At 42.0% G+C, this 22,164-nt stretch overlaps 1 protein-coding gene across 7 annotated transcripts in view; it reads right to left on the bottom strand.

Moving 5' to 3' along the window:
- Nucleotides 1-3,330: 3,330 nt before the first annotated feature.
- PHF8 (PHD finger protein 8) overlaps nt 3,331-22,164 on the bottom strand; it is an 89,132-nt gene continuing 70,298 nt past the window's right edge. For all 7 annotated transcript variants that reach the window (XM_027608119.1, XM_027608124.1, XM_027608122.1 and 4 more), the window contains 4 exons: nt 20,596-20,691; nt 11,590-11,699; nt 7,053-7,389; nt 3,331-5,957 (listed from right to left, as the gene is read on the bottom strand). In XM_027608119.1, the coding sequence (XP_027463920.1) occupies nt 5,869-5,957; nt 7,053-7,389; nt 11,590-11,699; nt 20,596-20,691 (632 nt within the window). In that variant the 3' untranslated portion in view covers nt 3,331-5,868. The remainder of the gene's footprint in view (nt 5,958-7,052; nt 7,390-11,589; nt 11,700-20,595; nt 20,692-22,164) is intronic.

The raw sequence follows: 22,164 nt of genomic DNA, 5'->3' as shown, positions 1-22,164 counted from the left end.
ACAGGAGCATAAGGCTCACCACACCTATTGACTCAAGTCATTTCTCTGTGTCTTTCAAGCACTTTCATCATGGAGCCAAGTCAATTTCCTACCACAGTTTGGAATATTCTCTCCAATTCCTTTGAAGGCTTGATATTTCTGTATCTTTATAAGATTATAGGATTTATTGGGAAAATTTTAAGTGGGGAAAACTCACTGATCACCTGAGTGTCAGATACTAAATTAAGTTCTTTAAAGAAACTAGCTACTTTAATTCCTCCCAACAACCCTGTGAGGTAAAGATTATATCTTCATTTTACAGATGATGAAACTGACTCAAGGAAATAGAAGGTAGCCAGCTCAAGATCACATAGGTGGTAGAGCTGGAATTCAATTTTGGGTCTTTTCAACTTCCAGGCACATCCTCTTTCTACCACAGCCCATTGTCTTCAGGTTGTGCCAGGTTCTGAAAAGCCTTGAAACCCAGAAGGTATAATAAGCAGCAGGAAGCCAGGAATGTTCTTGTGCAGGAGGGGATGATGAAAAGAGGACTTTCAGGGGATAACATTGAAAAGTTGTATATTGATAGAATGGAATGTGAAGGAGGCTTGCTAGGCTCCTGACAAGAAAAATATAAAATGGGTATTGTATATCTCTTACCACATTCATTGGTGAGTGCTGGCATTATGTTGTGGTCCTATGGGGAAGAAGAGGGCCTCAAAAGGTGAGCTATTTTGAGAGCTAAAAAGCCAAAAGGGATAAAGGAGTGCAACTTCTGTCTTGTGGGTTGTATGAGTGGACAACTCCATGGGTCTGCCTCCTGGAAATAGCCTAGGATTTCTGCCCTTTATGAGATGTAGAAGTCTAGGAACAGGTCAGAATTGACTTGACAGTTGGGTGAAGGCTACCTTAGGGAAGTGGCATTTGATAGGGCATTAGAAGATGAGATAGTGCCCTCTCCACCCCTTCTTCACTAACTCCCTCACTGGTCTCCCAGACTTCATCTTTCTTCCTTCTAATCCACTCCTGACTTTAACTGACAAAGGGATATTTTTAAAAAGCAAGTTGGATCATGTCATTTTCTGCTTAAAACCCTTTAATGGTTGTCATTCATGGGATACAGTTTTTTGACTAACATCAAAATTACATCTCTTCCAATTACATATCTGATATTAAAAATAAATATCATGCCTAAAAACCAATCAGCTCTGATCATGTCTTCTCCAACTACACATTCCCCCTTGGAGATTCTGTATGATGATCCCCCAGGTGAAAGTCACAGCTGCAGTTATACTAAATTGCTTGTCCTCTATACACACATGGGTGCCCCCCTCCCACTTGTTTTTATTCATGCTACTGCCTTGGCTTGGACTACTCTTCCCACTGTTCTCCACCAGACTGGCTGATTACTTTAAATGCTTCAGCTCAGGAATCACCCCTGACAGGAAGACCTGCTTCCTGAATTCCCTGCTTTTCCTCAGGACAAATTCCCTGACTACCACCTGTGCTCATCTCTATCACCACACTGTACCATATGGTGCTCTTCTGCTCCACTCAGTTTAGTGGAGGGCAAGTGCCATTTCAGTCAACTTGGCATGAACAGGGTCCTGTTGGAAAGGGAAGGGCCTGTGTACTTGAGGCAGGGAACCCCATATGAACAAGCAGATTTGGGGATCTGTACTCAGGACAGGTCAGGTCTAGGAAGATTCGGTTTGGGAATCAACAGTATCCATAAAGTTTGGGGGTGACCATGCTTCTAGAAGCCTTCATAGTTGAAATAATTCCATCTGGGCAGTGTAGAAACTGAGATCCAGACGATGAGCAATATCCCCCAAATTACTTGGTCATTGAAAAGGCAGGCTCTTAGTGACAAGTCCTGTGTACTTTTCCACTCTATATTGGAAAGAGGAAAGACTGGAGTTGGGTGCTCGTTTTCCTAATTTTTAGACAGGAGCCTCTGATCTGCTGGCACCTCCCGCCTGGATGAGAAGCAAGGTGACCAAGACTCTAACTTATCCTTTAACCTGAGGCTGGTGACCGTGCTTTGGGCCCCTTCCTGGGGAGGGTGGGTTGGGAGTTGATGACAAAGAGAACCCAGCCCATCGTTCCTGCAAAGGCTCTGAAATCCCTCCTCTTTCCCGTAGCATTTCTACCAGAAGACACAGTTCCCCATGCCCCAGACAAGAACTCTTTCTCTTTAGATCCTAATACCAAGATTCAGATTGAAAGAGCTGGAGGAGGCCATTCAGCCAGCAGGTCCCAGATCCACATTAGTAGAATCTCTAGGATGAAGAAATTCTCACTGGGTCCAAACTCCTTTTACAGTGACTCTCAGACAGTAAGCAGTCCATCCTGAGTCACACAGAGTCAGGGTGGTAGTGGATTTGGAACTGAGGCTCCTGACATTATCCCAGCGGGCTCTCCTCAGGACATAATTCTCAATGCTACATTTTGCACACAACAGGTGCTCAATAAACATCTGTTGGTCATTGATCTGCAAAAGATTTTCTAAGTGAGGGGAAAGAACGAGTTTTGGACTCAGGTAGATCCTGCTGTGGAAGACCACTGGCAAACTTCAGTCTCCTTTACTGTAAAATAGGACTAACAACTATCTCAAAGGTTGTCAGTGAGAATTAAATGGGATATCCTAGTAAAACCTTTAGCCCATGCCTGGCATAGAAAAGGCACTTTATAAATAGTAGTGGTTATCAGTAAGCGGTAGAACAGCGATAAGAACACAGACTCTGGAACCAGGCTGGCCCCACAACTTAAGATGTTTGATGCTGCAAGGTTTCTCTGCCTCTGTTTTCTTATCAGCAGGATGAGGATGTCAGTGAGGATGAAATGAATCACTATACATAGAACACTAAGAGCATGTCTAGCGCAAGGAAATGAGCGTGCCGTGTTAGCTCTAATAATTAATTCTATCCCTTGAATGGGACTTAAGCACAGTAATCAAGTTCAGCCTGGAGGAGCATGTCAGAAAAAGAGAGAGGGAAGAAAAACAAAACCCCCAAACTCCACACTCAAAGAGGATACAGGTATAGCTACTAAAAATAGCCCATGGGAGATATGGAAAGGCTTCCCAACAAACTTGTCAGGCCACTTTGAATTTTTGCCCCCTTTCTTTTCTGCTCACTGTACTTCTACTATTTGTTTTTGGTGTGTCAACTGTGTCTCTCATGAAGGCTGGGATTCTGTCCCTTCCCCACCTCAGGTGTAAGGTTGTGCTGAGTTCATGAAAGGGAGGGAGAGAGAGAATGTAAAGAGAAGGCGGCACTCCTGGACCCATCCCACCACCCCACCACCCACCACCACCAAAAAAAGAATTCCAAGCAAAGCAATTGCCAAGATAAATCACTTTTATCTCTATAGGAAAGGGAGGATCTAAAAAAAATATAAATTACATTAGTAACACAACATAAGAAAAAAACAGGGGAAAAAAAACAACAGAGAAGCCTGTATGATGCTATTCTAACCTGTTTATAAAAAGGCCCTGCATCAGAAATTCACAATCCTACCCACTTCTAAAAATATATTTAGACATGTACAGAAGCGGTGGGCTTGTTTTTAAATTGTTTGCTTTTTTTGTAAAAATATATTAAAGGTGAATAGAAATCCTCTCTCCCTGCCCCCTATCCAACCCCCAGCTCTGTGCCGGGGATTGGAGACCAGAGGTAACTCTCACCATGTTCTACACCTTAGTTACTACCACTCCCAACCCCTCCCCAACTCACTTCACTTAGAACCTGAAACATAAAAAAAAAAAAAAGCACACTAGCCTCTTTGGAAAAGCATAACTCTGAGGGTAAACTTGCTTTTCATTTAAAACACAAAACAACAAACAGGAGACTCTGAGAGCCCAACTAAACTAAACGGAAACCCAGTCAAATGGAGGTTGGGTTTCAGCTCCACAGAAACTTCTAACAAAGAAACAGGGGAAAGAGGCCTGGAACCAGGGGGATTTGCTAGCAATTAGCTGCCTTTGAAAGATCAAGGGGGTGGGTGTTAATGGGCAGAAGGGCTGGGGTCCTGGTCTTGGTTACAGCAGTCAGGGCCTAGTCAGGCAGTTGCCTACACAGGGACACAGGCTGCCCCCCTTCCCTCCCCTCACTACCCTCTGCTGCCTTGAAATTCCCAAGAAAGCAAAGCTGGGTGGAAACCGAGGAGAGGGGAGTGGGGACCTCACGTGCTAGGGGGGAGGTAGCCAGGCTTTTTGCCTTTGGTGTGACTAGATGGAGGACTGCATGGCCCCTGGGGTCCCCAAAATAAAAAAAAAAAAGCGGATGGGTTTAAGGGACCCCTGATTCCAAATAAGGAGAGTAGATGTGGGCTGTAGAGAAAACAAAGACAAACTGGAGACACAAAGACGACAAGGGAAGCCTCACATCCTCCTGTGGCCTGCATGGTAGCTGTTAAGTTCCCCAGAAGCACTGGGCAAACTGGGGTGAGGTTGAAGTGGGGAGTAGAGGGCAAGGATGCACTCCACTTGGGCAGTACCAAAATGGAGGGAGTGGGGCATTCTCCATCCAGCCTAGGGTGCCAGGGAGGCAAGACAGGCAAAGGTGGAGGGAGCTGGGGGGGAGGAGGAGGAGGGAGAGGGGTTGGGCACTATCTGGACAATAGAGACATCCACAAGGGGAAGACAGGGAGTGGAGGATCAGGTGATCTGCTCCTTTACAGATGGGCATCTGCTCTCCCAGGCTCAGGCTCCCAAGTAACCCATCTGCACTCTGCTTGAGCGTTGACCAGATGTCTTGGAGCACAAAGGCCCAGGAGTGAAGATGTGAGTTCTGAGGTCTTCTTCAGACCAAGACCTTAGGTGGGGAAAGAAGCAGGGAGGCTCCTGATGGAACCCAGGGGTGAGCTGTCCTCTCATCCTCTCCAGAAGGTCCAGGCTGTGCTCTGTGGTACAGGTGAAGAGAGCAGGCTGTACACACAGCCAGGGTTATCTGCTTCAGTGGTAGGAACTTTCAGACTTTTGGAAGATGGTTTTTCACCTGCTGGGGCCCAGCTATAGCCATGTGAATAATGTTCTGCAGGACCTCAAAATCCAGGCAAATCCCTGAAGCTCACCCTGGGACAGGAGACCTCATCTGTAGCCACCCGAAAGTAGCTTCCTCCAGTGGGCTACAAAGTCATGGTTAAAGGCTTGGGTGTCGGTCCTCTCCCCACCTTGAGAAGTGACAGAAATCTCTCTTCTTCCCAAAGATGAGTGAAGTCAGCCCATAACCTTTCTAGTCCACCTCTGAAAATGGCCCATGGTGGGGCAGTAAGGAGACTCTGGAATCTCCTCTTTATTTTCATGAAACATTTGGCAAGAGGGGGCAGAGGCTAGACCCTTCTCCCAGGAACGAGTCTGGAATGGGACATGTCCACTGGGTTGGGGGAAGGAAGGGGAAGGAAATATGGGCAGAGGTGGACAGGCTTCTGGAGACAGGGCTGGAGCTGCAGGAAGTGTTGAGCACTGGGCCTCCCATTTCATGACCAGAGAAACAGCAAGGGGCCCAGGCTCACTTTATGCCTCTCCTCATCCTGCCTTCCAGCTTTAAGTGGGGATGAGAGTAAAGGGCAGACAAGGCTGGTACAAAGGAAATGGGTTGGAGCAGCAGCAAAGAGGGTTCTAGTCAGCCAGAAACCTCTCCCATTCACCTGCTACTCAGAGGTATGGAGAAGGAAGGCAGGATGCTCTAGTGGAAGTAGGGAAGGGAGTTAGGGGAGTTGGTGAAGGGGCCCGTTGGGGAGTCCGTGCCTTTGGTCAGTTCCAAGAAAGCAGGACAGTGCGCCTCAGCACCTTGTCCGGGGCAGAAAGGATCCAGGAGTGCCCCGAGAGTTGACAATGGAGAAGGCAATGGGGGTGAAGGGGTGAGGGGCAGGACACTAGGGGGTTCACAGAAGTAGTTTGCCATTTCTGTGGATTTTCAGGATACGGCCAAGTCTCTGTTTTGCTGTGGCCAGACCCTTTTTAGGACGCTTTCCTGTGGGGAAAAGAGAGGTAAGTAAAGGCTATGGCACGGGCTTCAGCAGCAACTCCAGCACCAACTATCTTCAGTCTACCCCCCTCCTCTGTTCCTCTGCCCACAGAGTCTCCCCATCCTTATGCTGGCTCCAGGCACATCTTGGGCAAGAAGCCTTCCTTACCCACTTCCATCCAACACCACATGCCTTGGCTCTTCCTCCTATGACCTGCAGCAGCTATCAACTCCCTGCTTAGTCTGTCTGGTTCCTTTTCCTCAAATTTTTTGGTCCCAATCATTTCCTTCCTAAATTCTGTGGGGGTTGTGGTTATGCCTCCCTGTCCTCTTACCCTGACCACTGGGATTATATAAGCACCTGGTTAGTGATTAGAGCTCAGTGTCCCTGAAGGTGCCATCCCCAGGGTTTTGTTTCATTAGAAACCCCCATCTTAAAAGAAAAGAAAAGAAAGGAAAGGAAAGGAAAAGAAAATTAAAGGAAAGGAAAGGAAAGGAAAGGAAATAAAAGAAAAGAAAAAGAAGGAAGGAAAGAAGGAAAGAAAGAAAGAAAGGAAAGAAGAAAAGAAAGAAAAGAAAGAAACCCCCATCCTCATCACCCAATGCCACACTGATCTCACCACCCTTGAGTGGCATATCTAGGGACTGGGCTTTGAGGGCCAAAGTGAGGAAAAGGAGGGCCTGAGCACCCCTCCCATCACCTCTTCCTCTCTCTCCCCACATCAAATCACCTCTCATGTCCCATGGAACCTCCTTCATACTGGATCAATTTATCCCCTCCCTCTCCATTCCCTCTGCTATAGCCTCAGCCTCTCTTCACAGCAGCCTGAACCTATGTATATGCCTCCTCCCTAGGCTTCCCACCTGGAGCCCACCCTCTCTACTCTGGTCACCAGAAGGCCCCTTCTAAACCCACACCTGAAATGCCTCTGTTTAACACCAGTTAATGTCTCTTCATGGCCTAAGAGATCAAATCCAAGCACCTTAGGTTGGCCAACAGTGTCCCTCCCTCCCAGGTATTCTCATCTACCAGAGTGCTTAGGGTTTGGAGCTGGTGACCCTAAGATCCTTCTCAGTTCTGCAACCATATGGCTGTCGTACCTTGTCCTGCTTGGTTGCTCTGAGAGCCAACTGAAGGGCGCCGCTGGGTCAAGAAGACGCCAGGGGCCATGGGTGTGGTGCTGCGGTTTGCCTGGGCCATACCAAAGGCATTGGGACGAGCAGTATATTCGTGGTCAGCGAGACTCCCTGAGAGGGCCTCTTGTTTAGGTTCAGGAGGAGGAGGGGGTGAGGAGGAGGTGAGAAGCTGCGGTGTAGTGGCCAGAGTTGGGGCTGGTGCTGCCACACTGAGATTAGACTCTTGAGGGCGAGGCTGTTCTACCTCCTTCAACAAAGGCTTCTTCTTGATATATTTCTTCTTTTGGGCCTTCTGCAGCTCCTGAAATACAAGCCAAGTGGGAGGTGAAAATTCAGAAGTGGAGAAAAGAAGATAATTGCCCAGAAAGGAAACTAGACACTGGTCAATGTGGTCCTGCAGCCTCCACCCCAAGTCTAGCCTGGATGTATGTACACACAAGACACAGGCCTTCTAACATCTGAGATCAACTCTTTGGTACCATCCATCCTTAAGTTACCACTGCCACGAAACAGTACAGTGGTAATGGAAGGGTAAATGAATTCAGAGAGTTGGGTTTTGGTCCTAGCATTGCCATTTATGAGGTGGACCATGGACACTTCTAATAAGAATAGCTAAATTTATGACAGCAGCTAAGGCCCTTTATACAGTTGACCCTTGAAAAACGTAGGGGTTAGGGGTACTGACCCCCCATGTGGGCAAAAATCCACATTTAACTTTTGACATCCCCAAACTTAGCTACTAATAGCCTATTGTTGATTGGAAGCCTTACTAAGAACATAAATGGCTGATTAACATATATTTTGTTATATATATCCTTACAATAAGGTAAGGCAGAGAAAAAAAATACTAAGAAAATCATAAGGAAAATACACTTATAGTACTACTGTAATAAAAAAAAAATCTACGTATAAGTGGACCTGTGCAGTTCAAACCCGTGTTGTACAAGGGCCAACTGTATACTTACTTCATTTATTCCTCAGAGTAGCCATGAGAAGGAAAATCTCTCAGTTTATAGATGAGAAAACTGAGGCGCAGGGATTAAATAAGTTGAGCCCAAAGCCTCACAGGCGAAGAGTTGTTGGGTCCAGGATTCAGCCAGGTCTATCTGAATACCCACCCTGCACATTTCTCAAAAAGGGGCCTCTGTTAGTGAAAGAGCAGTAGTTTTGGAATGAAAAAAAACTTGGGTTCAAATCTAGGTTTGTGCTAAGTGGGATGACCTCCGTCAAGTTACTAACCTTTGTGAATCTCAATTGCCTTATCTGTAAAATGGGCAAAATAAATCTGTTTTTTAGGGTTGTCAGAAAGATTAAATAATGATGTAACAACATATACCACATAGTAGGTACTCAACAAGTGGTAAACTATTATTCCATGTTCATCTCTTACAATGGTTTCTCTTCCTCCTCCTGGTCTTTTCTTTTAATAGAGGACTTGGCAATCCTCCAGGTCACTGGGTCTTAAAAACCTCAATTTTGGATGGGAGGGATAAATAAGGAGTTGTGTCAATTCTCCCAGTATCTTGGATTTCATCCATCCATTGCTCTATGGATCTACTATCCACTGTGTAGTGGGTACCTGTACAGTAGGCATCTGAAGCCCTGAGAACCTGGAAAGGTGCTGCTGAGAGCATGTGAATGACTTCACCTCCTGAAATGCTACACAGCCACACCAACTCAGTGATTACATTTCTTTGCCTTGGCAACACGGGCCTATTTCCGCCTTTGGAAGATCTGACAGGCTGTGGCTATCATAGGAATTTCTGGGGGATAAGAATAAGAATATTAGTAATACATGCCAGGTACTGTTTATAATTTAACTCATTTAATACTCAGAAGAAGTGAGAAGAAAGAATGAAAATCCCATTTTTAAGGAGAAAAAACTGTGGCACAGAGAGATTAAGTCATTTTTCCAAGGTTATAGGACCAATATGTGGCCAAGCTAGGATTCAGACCTAAGCCATCCGGCTTCAGAATCTCTTTTCTCAACCATACTGCTACTCCACCCGTACCAGAAACTACATTTCTGTCCCCATTTCTCTCACCTGAATCCAGAAATTATCTATCCACACCTAGATCACATAGCCTAAATTTTTCTATCTTTGTTGCCAATCTCCTTGTATAATTCATCCAGATTCCCTCACTGAACACTAGACCGTCTTAGGACAGGACCACTTACACCTTGCAAATTTCCTTGCTCAAAAACCTGTTAGCAGATCTGACTTTCATGGTCTTCCATAGTCTGGTCATTCATACTTACCCAATCCATAATGATAACACTGAAAAACTAACATGTCTATAGTACTTGCTCTGTGGCAAGTGCCATTCTCAGAGCTTTCCCACACATTACCTCATCTAGTCCTCAAAGTTTAGGAGGAAACTGAGGCACAGAGAAATCAAGTAATGTGCTAAAGTGGTAGAGTGAGGATTTGAACTCAGGCAGGCTGGCTCTACAATTCCTTTTTTCATCTGAATTTATCTTACCCCATTCCCCAACATGAAGCATCTCCAATGCTCATTCATTCATGCATCCATTCACTCACTTGCCCAACACGGACTAAACACTTGTTTAGTATAGTGCGGATATCAAGTTAAATTAGATATATCCCCACCCTTGAGGCACTCACAGTTTAATAAGGGACACAGAAAAGTATACTTATAAGTACCATGAGAGAATATGACAGAAGCACAGAGGCCACTGAAATAAATTGGTGGTAGGTGGTATGAAAGAGTGTTAGGTAAGGGCATCTGAAAGGGACGATCCCCAATGGGCAGAGGAGACAACCTGTGCAAAGGCACAGAGGCATGAGACAATGTGATGTACACTAAGCGAATTACAAGCACCATGGTGCAATAGTATGGCTGGTGCAAAGCGGGGCTGGTAGGAGGTTAGGGAGGAGAGGTGACTAGAGACCAAATTAAGAGGATCTTGGGTGCTTTGCCAAGGATTTCCCTTCTCCTGGAATGCCTCCCTGTTCCTTCTAAAAGCTTAGCCTGCAAAACCCCTCCCAAATTTCAAATCGTCTTCTTTAAGGTCATCCCTGACCAAACCGAACAGAAGTGAGCTCCTTAGAAGGCACTAGAAGTAGTTTTCACACCTTTAATTAATTTATCTGTTTATTTAAAACAGTAAAATCCCACTCCCTTTTTTTCCAAATTACATCTTAGATGGCACCAGGATATACATAACAGAAGTTCTGGTCAAAGAAGGTTTGCTTGGCCTGCTTGGTCTCTGCTGGCTCCCAACAACAGCTACTGAGACATTTTTAAGCAACTCTAGAGCTCCATATAACAGCATATTAAAAACATCATTCTATTAAATTCTACTTAAATAGGATATAATTATTAAATTATGTAAACATTTAACTGTTTTATTGAAATAGCCAAGTTACAGGAAGTTTGAAGTTAGAGGGTATGAGTTTGAATCTTGTCTCCTCCATTTACTGGCTGTATTATCCTGGACTAGTCACTTAAAGAGAGCCTCATTTTCTTCACCTGCAAAATGATGAAAATATCACCTACTGAAGCAGGCTACTAGGCAGATTATATGAAACATTGAACATGGAAGCACCTAACGTAAAGTAGATGCTCAACAAATGCTCTAAGCATAAGTAGCCAAGGGGATGTTGATAAGGAGAGAATCAGAAAATTCAACTCCAACTGCTCCCAGGGCTGCTGAGCACAGTATACACATTAAAGAACTTTGCAAACTGTAACCTGCTAGGAGGTCAAGTTGGTTCTAGTGAAGTGACCCTGTAGGATAAAAACTAGTGGGTGAAGTTTTCTTGGGAAGTAGGGAGTAAATATTAAGGCAATAATATTTGGTATACCTCTGGTTCTTTCTTTTGTTGTGAATTCCTCCTAGTCATTTTGCCCAGAGAAGAATGGGTAAACAAGAGGACAAAATCAAAAATATCAACCATGACGCAAGCGAAATACTCATATGTGGAATATAAGAAATAGCATAGAGTATCAGGGGAAGGGAGGGAAAACTGAATGGGAAGTCATCAGAAAGGGAGAAAAACCATGAGAGACTCTTAACTACAGGAAATAAACTGAGGGCTGCTGGAGGGGAGGTGGGGGGGATGGGGTAATTGGGTGAAGGGCATTAAAGGAGGGAATGTGATGTGATGAACACTGGGTGTCATACGCAACTGATAAATTACTGAACACACTACATCTGAAACTAATGATGTACTATATGTTGGCTAACTGAATTTAAATTAAAAAAAATAATAATATTTGGTATAGAGGACAAGGAAAGCTTCTCCCCCAAAAACAAATTCTGATACTGGCTGGGTGGCTGTGAACTCAAATATACTCAGCTGGTAACCTCCTCGGGGCTTCATCTGAAGGCAAATGCTCTCATTCAAGGACAGAGAGAGTTGGCCTGCTTAGTCTCCACTGGCTCCCAACAACAGCCGCTGAGACATTTCTAGTTTTTGTCCTAAAGGCAAACTGGGATCAGTAGCAGGGCCACTGCCTGGGTGTCAGCACCTACCTGCTGGGCTAGCTTCGCAGCTGCTGCAGCCAAGCCTGTCTCAATGGAAGCTACCCGGGTCCCCTCACGCACAGGACGGTCCTGCTTTGGTAGAGTTGGGGTCACACGGGCTGCAGAGGAAACAGGATGAAAACATTTATCTCAATGTCAAGCATATTCCCTACCTCTGAGCCCCCCAAAGGTGGTCTCATCGGTCTCCCAGATTCTAGCTTCTTACAAAGTCCGATTTTGTTTCCCATCAGGTAAGAAGCTAATTTACAAATGCTCAAAGTACACAAAGCACACAATGATTGTAGGATAAAAATTAACTTTGCTGAACTGGCATTTAAGGTTGTCCATGTTCTGCGCCTGGCGTACCTACCTCCTCAGCCTTATTTCCACACCCATATTCTCAGCTTTTCTAGACAGAATGGATTCCTTATTATACCTCCAGAATATGTACAGCTCACCTTCTCTCCCCCTGCCTTCATCCTCACCACCCACACTACCTAGAGTATCCTCTTTCCTTTGTCCACCTATTCAAAACCTGACCGTCCTTGAAAGGTAAGCTGAAATCAACCTTCTATACAAAACCTCAGGTGCCTGGGTGGCTTAGTCGGTTAAGTGTCTGCCTTCGGCTCAGGTCATGATCCCAGCGTCCTGGGATCGAGTCCCACATCAGGCTCCTTGTTCGGCGGAGAGCCTGCTTCTCCCTCTCCCTCTGCCTGCCACTCTGCCTCCTTGTGCTATCTCTCTGTCAACTAAATAACTAAAAATCTTAAAAACAAAAACAAAAACAAAAAAACCTCTCAGTCCTCTCTTGCTCACATTGACCTCTCCCTCTCCTAAATTTATGATGTGCACCAGTCACTTAATATATAGCACCATACCATCCTCATTCCCTAACTTTGATGTGCTGTTGTGCATGTTATTTTGCCAACCCAACAGGCTGTGAGCTCCTGAAGACGACTGTCTTCTTGTATAACCCTTTTATAGTGCCTTAACAACCTTGAATCAAAAAAGTTATTTAAAAAAATAGCTATTTATCACACATTTTACACAGCGAATGTATTTTATCAAACAGCCCCAGATGATGAAGAAAAGCTCCCGTTTACAGAAGAACACCAGCTAACAAATGGAGAAGGAATGACAAAATTGGAAAATCACATGTTTGCAAGCCCTAATAAAACAATTGATTCTAGGGACCTGGATACTGACACAGTACCAAACTATTACCTCACATATTACTTGCTAGCCTCAACAAGGAAAAAACTAACTTTACAATGGTGAGATCATATCACCTCCTTAACTAAGTATTAACCTGATTGTTACTAATAGTAAGACAGCTGACTTCATGTGCCTCCTGATGCAATGCAATACAAAATTCACAGCATCACCTTGGAAGTAGTTTTGCCAAAGATCTAAAATCGAGTAAGTGGTTCATGTTACTTCCAGTTTTTAGGAAACAGAGATAAGAGAACAAGTTAAATGACACCATGAGAAAACAATCAGACATTCTACTAGATAACTGGCCTGGTTTCATTAAAAAAAAAATGTCACAAGAAAGCAAACACAAATCTAGAAGGTGGGATGGGTCATAGGACAAATATACTAGTTTTTACAACAAATAAATAGCAAAAAAAAAAGGGAGGGAATGCTCTAGATTGAGACTCAAAAGGCACAACAGCCAAATGCTAGGTAAAACTCTGCTCGATCCTGATTTAAACAAACCCACTGTAAAAATACCTTTTTTTGGTTAGACAATTGAGGATATTTTATTATGGACTTAGTATTAGATAATGTACAGGAATTATCAAATTATTACTAATTTTGTTATGTATGATAACAGGATTGTGGTTATTTGAGAAAATGTATTTTTTAGAGATGTATATTAAAGTACATTGGAAATGGGGAATGACACAATATCTAGGATTTGCTTTAAAGCACAATTTTGAAAAAAAAAAGAAAATAATAGATGAATCAAACATGGCAAAATCTTGATAACTGTTGATTCTTAGTGGTGGGTGTATGGGAATTTATTGTACTATTCTATTTTTAATTAATGAAAAAAGTGAATGTCACAGAAAAAAAAGAGGTGGTAGTGCTACCAATCTAGATTTGAAGATTCCTTGGTCGGTTAGCTATTATTATTATTATTGTTATTATTATTATTATAAAACCTTTCTGTATAAGTAGTATGCAGATTCTAGAATAAGCAATTCAGGAGGCTGAAGTCCTTTCTTTAAAGGTGATACTTTGTTTAAAAATGATCTGAAGCAAGAAGAACAAAGGGAAAAAGGGGCAGAAGGTTTATTGGAACAAATTATAGCTGAGAATTTCCCTAATCTGGGGAAGGAAACAGGCATTCAAGTCCAAGAGACACAGAGAACGCCCCTCAAAATCAACAAAAACAGGCCAACACCAAGACATGACAGTGAAACTTGCAAAATACGAAGATAAAGAGAGAATTCTGGGGGCGCCTGGGTGGCTCAGTTGGTTAAGCGACCGCCTTCACCTCAGGTCATGATCCCAGGGTCCTGGGTTCGAGCCCCACATTGGGCTCCCTGCTCGGCGGGAAACCTGCTTCTCCCTCTCCTACTCCTCCTGCTTGTATTCCCTCTCTCGCTGTCTCTGTCAATTAAATAAATAAATAAAATCTTAAAAAAAAAAGATAAAGAGAATTCTGAAAGAAGCTAGGGACAAAAGGTCTTTAACTTACAAGGGTTAGGTTAACACATAAGGTTAGCAGCTGACCTGGTCACAGAAACATGGCAGACCAGAAAGGAGTGGCATGATACATTCAACCTGCTAAATGGGAAAAATATGCAGCCAAGAATACTTGGTCCAGCAAGGCTGTCATTCAGAATAGAAGGAGACATAAAGAGTTTCCAGGACAAGCAAAAACTAAAGGAGTTCATGAACACTAAACCAGTCCTGCAAGAAATATTAAAGGGGACACTTTGAGCAGGAAAGAGAGACCAAAAGCAACAAAGACTAAAAAGGCACAGAGACAATCTACAGGAACAGCAACTTTACAGGTAATACAATGGCACTAAATTCATATCTATCAATAATTACTCTGAATGTAAATAGACTAAATGCTCCAATTAAAAGACACAGGGTATCAGAATGGATAAAAAAAAAAAAAAACAAGACCCATCAATATGCTGCTTACAAGAGACTCATTTTAGAACCAAAGACACCTCCAGATTGAACGTGAGGGGGTGGAGAACCAGCCATCATGCTAATGGACATCAAAAGAAAGCTGGAGTAGCCATACTTACATCAGACACACTAGATTTTTTTGGAGGAGGGAGACGGGCAGAGGGAGAGCGAGAATCCCAAGCAGGCTCCACAGCCAGTGCAGAGCCCAGTGTGGGGCTTGATCTCACGACCCTGAGACCACGACCCAAGCCAAAAATCAAGAGTCAGATGCCCAACCAACTGAGCCACCAACTGAGCCACGAGGCACTCCCAGACAACCTAGATTTTAAACCAAAGACTATAATAAGAGATGAAGAAGGGCACTATATCACAATAAAGGTGTCTATCCAACAAGATCTAACAACTGTAAATATTTATGCCCCTAACTTGGGACAGCCAAATATATGAGTGAATTAATAACAAAATTAAAGAAACTCACTGATAATAATATAATGTTAGGGGACTTTAACACCCCACTCACAGCAATGGACAGATCATCTAAGCAGAAGATCAACAAGGAAACAATGGCTTTGAGAGACAGGCTGGACCAGATGGACTTAACAGATACATTCAGAGCATTTCATCTTAAAGCAGCAGAATACACATTCTTCTTGAGTGCACATGGAACATTCTCCAGAACAGATCACACGCTGGCTCACAAATTACCCCTCAACCGGTACAAAAAGACTGAGATAATACCATGCATATTTCAGACCACAATACTATGAAACCTGAAAACAACCACAAGAAAAAATTTGGAAAGAACACAAACACATGGAAGTTAAAGAACATCATACTGAAGTATGAATGGGTTAACCAGGAAATTAAAGAAGAAATTAAAAAATACATGGGAGCAAATGGAAATGAAATCATGACAGTCCAAAACCTTTGGGATGCAGCAAAGGCAGTATTAAGAGGGAAGTACATGGCTATACAGTCCTACCTCAAGAAGCAAGAAAACTCTCAAATACACAACCTAAACTTACACCTAAAGGAACTGGAAAAAGAACAGCAAATAAAGCCTAAAGCCAGGAGAAGGGAAATAATTAAAATCAGAGCAGAAATAAGTGATATAGAAATAAAAAAAAAACAGTAGAACAGATCAACAAAACTAGGATCTGGTTCTTTGAAAAAATTAACAAAACTGATAAACCCCTAGCCAGACTTATCCAAAAGAGAAAGGACCCAAATACATAAAATCACAAATGAAAGAGGACAGATCATAACTAACACCAAATAAATATAAACAATTATAAGAGAATATTATATGCCAACAAATAGGGCAATCTGGAAGAAATGGATACATTCCTAGAAACACATAAACTACCAAAAGAGAAACAGAAAGAAATACAGAAGCTGAACAGACCCATAATCAGCAAAGAAATTGAATCTGTAATCAAAAATCTCCCAAAAAACAAGAGTCCAGGGCCGGATGGCTTTCCAGGGGAATTCTAACAACCATTTAAAGAAGACTTAATACCTATTCTTCTGAAACTGTTCCAAAAAATAGAAATGAAAGGAAAATTTCCAAATTCATTCTACAAAGCCAGCATTACCTTGATTCGAAGACCAAAGACCCCACTAAAGAAGAGAATTACAGACTAATATCCCTGATGAACATGGATGCAAACATTCTCAACAAAATACTAGCTAATGGAATCCAACAGTCCATTAAAAGGAGTATTCACCATGATCAAGCGGGATTTATTCCTGGCTGCATAGGGGTGGTTCAATATCCACAAATCAATCAATGTGATATACCGCATTAATAAAATAAAGGATAAAAACCATATGATCCTCTCCATAGATGCAGAAAAAGCATTTGACAAAACACAGCATCCTTTCTTGATAAAAACCCTCAACAAAGTAGGGATAGAAGGAACACACCTCAACATTGTAAAGTCCATATACGAAAGGCCCACAGCTAATATCATCCCTCAATGGGGAAAAACTGACAGCTTTTCCCCTAAGGTCAGGAACACGACAGGGATGTCCACTCTTACCACTGTTGTTCAACATAGTACTAGAAGCCCTAGCCCCAGCCATCAGACAACAAAAAGAAATAAAACACATCCAAATTAGCAAGGAAAGAGTAAAACTTTCACTCTTCACAGACGACATGATACTCTTTGTAGAAAACCTGAAAAGACTCCACCAAAAAATTATGAACTGATACAAGAATTCAGCAAGGTCACAGGATATAAAATCAACATACAGAAATCTGTTGCATTTCTATACACCAATAATGAAACAGGAGAAAGAGAAATCAAGGAATTGATCCCATTTACAATTGCACCAAAAATCATAATGTACCTAGGACTAAACCTAACCAAAGATGTAAAAGATCTGTATGCTGAAAACTATAGAACACTTATGAAAGAAACTGAAGAAGATACAAAGAAATGGAAAAACATTCCATATTCTTGGATTGGAAGAACAAATATTGTTAAAATGTCTATACTACCCAAAGCAATCTACACCTTCAATGCAATTCCTATCAAAATAACCACCAGCATTTTTCAGAGCTGGAACAAACAATTCCAAAAATTGTATGGAACCAGAAAAGACCCCAAAAAGCCAAAGGAATATTGAAAAGCAAAGCGGGAAGCATCACAATTCCAGACTTCAAGCTGTATTACAAAGCTGTAATCATCAAGACAGCATGGTACTGGCACAAAAAGACACATTGATCAATGGAACAGAATAAAAAACCCAGAAATGGACCCACAACTGTATGGCCAAGTAATTTTCGACAAAGCAGGAAAAAATACCCCGTGGAAAAAAGAATGTGAAGAATGAAACTGGACCCCTTTCTTACACCATACACAAAAATAAATTCAAAATGGATGAAAGACCTAAATGTGAGACAGGAAACCATCTAAATCTTAGAGGAGAACACAGGCAACCTCCTTGACCTCAGCTGCAACAACTTCTTAGTAGACACGTCTCCAGAGGCAAGGGAAACAAAAGCAAAAATGATTTATTGGGACTTCATCAAGATAAAAAGCTTCTGGACAATGAAGGAAACAATTGACAAAACTAAAAGGCAACTGACAAAATGCGAGAAGATCTTTGCAAATGACATATCAGATAAAAGGTTAGTATCCAAAATCTATAAAGACCTTACCACCTCAACACCCAAAAAACAAATAATCCAGTTAAGAAGTGGTTAGAAGACATGTATAGACCCTTTTCCAAAGAAGACATCCAGATGGCTAACAAACACATGAAAAGATGGTCAACATCACTCATCATCAGGGAACTACAAATCAAAACCAACTGTGCCCCCCAAAATGTCTTTTTAAAAAATTTTTTTTAATTTAAATTCAATTTAGTCCTTGAATAGAACCTGGTTTGAATAAGCAAATTATAAGATATTTTTGGTACAATTGGGGGGAAATTTGAATAAGGATTTGGTACTAAATGATATGAGAAAATAAATGTTACTTTACTTAGGTGTCATAAAATGGTACTATGGTTATAGAAGAAAATGTCATTTTCATAGAAATGCATACTGAACTATTTAGTATGTTACGATGGATGACAACAGCAAAAATGGCAAAGGACCTCCAAACACTCACTCCTGAATTAAAACAATGAAAAAACTGGTAAAAAATGTCAGAATAAACTTTTTCAGAACCCTGGAAATTAACTAAAGGCTTAACAGCAACCCTCCAGTGGAGAATTCTAGTCAGGAAGTGAAGGCTGTGGAACAGGGGTGAGAGGGAAAGATTTTACTATATACCCACGTGTAAGTTTTGTCCTTTTGGAGTTTAATAGGGATACATACTAAGTAAATAATCAGAGACACCAACACATATAAATATGTTCACCCCAAATGTGAACTAGGCAATAGGCTAAATGCCTCACATTAAAGAAGTTAGGTAAAAAAGGCATATCCATGGGATAGAATATTTTGTGGCCATTAAAATATTTATAAACAATGGCATAAGGACATACTTATGAAGTAATATTTAAAAGGCCAGGTTTATGAATTGGTTTTCAACTTTTACAGTCAACCCCTAGTTAATATAGAGTATTAATCACAAGGCAATGTAAATGCTAACAACCTTGACAATGTAAAGGAAAATGTGCGATTCACAGAAGGTCGGAAGAAGAAAGAATATCTATCTTAGAAAGTGGGTAATCAAGAGAGACTGACAGAAGCTGAGAGGAAGAGAAACAGAGGCTAAGTTTATACATCAAAAAATGGTGGTATAAACCCTATTAGCTTGAGTTTTGGAGGTAATGACCAGAAAAAAAGAAAACTAGAAGGCTGTCTCTCAGGCATGGGACTGGAGGTGAGGAAAGCAGAGGCGAAGACCACTGTATTTCATCCTAAACTCCTCTGTGCTATATGATTTGCTACCATATACACATTAATTTAAAAGTAAAAAAAAAAATTAAAGCAAGATACAGGATTGTATACACAGTGTAATTTCAGCCATAAAAAGAAATACATAGGAAAAACAGATTTGAAGGTAACACGTCAAAACATTAATACAGGGGCTGCCTCTGGGTAGCAGAATCATGGGTGGTTTCTTCCTTACATGTTCTTCTATTTTCTGTATTTTCCAACTTTCCTACTTTGCTAATCAGCCAGAAACTATAGGAAAAAATACAATTGGAAAATAGTAACATTTGCTGACTGACTCACTAAGAGAGCACTTCTAGGATTACCCTACCACCCCACTCCCCCAACCCCAAGCAAATAGCAGAAAGGCCAGATAGGATGGGTGGAACCAGCAGGGGTTTTCCTAGGGAACCATGGGTACTGAGGTGCAAGCACCGTCTGTGGCAGACTGTTGCAGTAATGGCTTTCAATTTGCCCACATCTCCCTGCATGCAGATGAGGATTCTGCAGCTCCCTATCTCAAGAGATGTAATCTACATCTCCACCCCTGGAATTGAAGCTTGACCATGTAACTTGCTTTGGCCAGCGGGACAACAGAAAACATGACACAGGCAGAGGCTTGAAAAGTGCTTGCAAATGGGCTTTCCCTCTCTTGCTAATGGACATGCTTCTGCTTTCTCGTGAAAAAGCGCTTGTGCTGGCTTCCTGGTGGACCAGGAGAGTCCATATGGAGAGAGGCACTAGCCACCCCAAATTAGGTCTAGACTCCTGAAGATCTTTTTAGACCACCTGGCCCGGGGCCAATCCAGTCGAGACTAGAACAATAGCTTAGCCAACCTACAGAATCATGAGAAATGATTGGCTGTCATTGTTCTAAGCCACTAAGTTTGGGGTCGTTTGATAAGCAGCAAAAGCTAACCGACACACCCTCCAACTTGAAACCACCCAACCAGTGAGATGAATAAAATTTTTATACCCTCTAAATTCCATGTTCAACTCAATGATCATTCTTTCTTCCTTCCTCAGAGCTGGACTCTCAGCCAGTAAAAGTGACAATCTAAGGAGTCTTGGGCCTTGTAGAGTTCAACAGTCAGCAGAATTTCCTTCATTTGATAACATATTACTAAAGGTCTGGGATGATGGTAGCAGAATGTTCTCAGAAGCCTCAGACTGCTGGCTGGAATCCGCTCAAGGTCTTCTTTTCATCTCAAGCCATATAACATCAGAAGCAACATGCTCCATTACCTCTGACTTTGCTGAGCTGAGTGCACGAAGTGTGTCTTATCATGATCATTTTTACTCCAGCACCTAACATGGTACCCTAGCACACAGGTGGTACTCAACAAATGTTTGCTGAGTAAACAAATGAGTGACTGAATCATGTCTTCTTATGTTAAATATCCCAACTACCCCCAGCCTATTTTCCCCAAACCATACCTACAGAGTTTAAGGACAGAACACTGAATCACCTTTAGGACTCCATGGAGCATCATCTGAATTCTTCTTTTTCTTGGGTCGAGATTTCAAAGCAGGGTCATCATCATCAGACTCCAGGGAAGGGTAAACTGCAGTGAGAGGGAAAAGCAGGGTAGACTGAGATTTCATCCAGAAGGGTGAAGACAGAATGACACATCTCAGCTCCTCCCACTCCCCTACCAGTAGACCCTTTACTAATCCAGACTCAAGTGCAGGAATCCCTGAATGTACCACATACTCTTCATGTCTTTCTACTTTTGTACCTTTGCTACAAATATCCTTCTCCAAGCATCACCTAATTCTGATTCACTCACTCAACATCCATTTAATGAGTAACCTCATGAGTTACTTTACTGAGCCTGCAAAATTCAGCTCTAGATTCACTTCCTAAGAAGTCTTTCTTGTTCTCCTAATCTGATTCAGATGCCTCAACTCTGTAGAGTATCCTGGGTGTACCTCTACTGGAGTTATTTGTTATATAGTATTTGAGAGTTGAAAAGTAAATATGTCACCCCCAATTTACTGTGACGGCAGGGATAAGTATTATTTGATTTCAAAATAAGGGAGCCTAACACAATGCAGAGTAGGTACTCAATAAATGTTGGCTGAAATGGAAAAAGAAATGCTATACAATATTATTCACACAAAGGGAACAAAAAGACTACTTGGGCTGAACTGGCAACAAGATTACTGAAACTGAAATGATCTGAACGGCAAAACACACATACACAAGTATCTCATTCTATACACATACACACAAGCATCCAGTTTTATCACACTCTCCTCACAATCCACAGGCAACACCTGTAGAATTTAATGGGACAATGATGTAGATAGATCCTACTGATGAAGTCAAACTCTGTTGCTACTGCTTCTAAACCTAAAAGAGAAGCAAAGTGAGAGTGAAACTTCTTCCTAGTGATCCTACTCCTCCTAATGACCAGCCTCAAATTTCTCTAGAATTCTGCTTCATCAGAGGAATCCAGTCTCATACTTCCTTCTAGTAGGACCTCTTTATAGGAAAATGAGTTCATTTTTCAGGCCTTCTTTTCTTGGGCAAAGAGGTAAAACCCCTGCCTTTATTAAAGAATCTTTTTTTTCTTAAAAAAGGGGGGGTCAACCGATTGTCCTTCAAAAGAAATGACTGCTGGTAACAGTTGTTTGAGAAAGGTCCCATCCCTAATAGCTCCAGTGGCTGTCAATGTTATTTTGTTGGGTCTGAAAGGGTTTTCCGTCTCAAGGAAAGAAGTATGGTATGGTAGAAAAACAATGAGTCTAGGGATCAGATATTACTTTGAAATCCTGGACTGACTCACTATCTTTGTAACTTAGGAAAACTTCTCTAGGTCTCACTATCTTCACCTGTAAAATTGAAATAATACCACCTGCCTGGAAAAGTTGTGAGGATTGAGAGATAATAAGTATAAAGTAACATGCAAAAAGAAATTCCATTCTAAGGTTCATGTCTTACTCAAGAGAGGTTAAGATGTAAATAATAAGTTAAGTCTAGACATTTAAAGAAAATACAAGATAAAATATGCATATTAAAAATATAAAGCTAG

The sequence above is a fragment of the Zalophus californianus genome, chromosome X (genome assembly GCF_009762305.2).
Source record: "Zalophus californianus isolate mZalCal1 chromosome X, mZalCal1.pri.v2, whole genome shotgun sequence".
Classification (NCBI taxonomy): domain Eukaryota; kingdom Metazoa; phylum Chordata; class Mammalia; order Carnivora; family Otariidae; genus Zalophus; species Zalophus californianus.
Note: the sequence above shows the minus strand (reverse complement) of the source record. Positions and strands in the feature narration are given on the sequence as shown.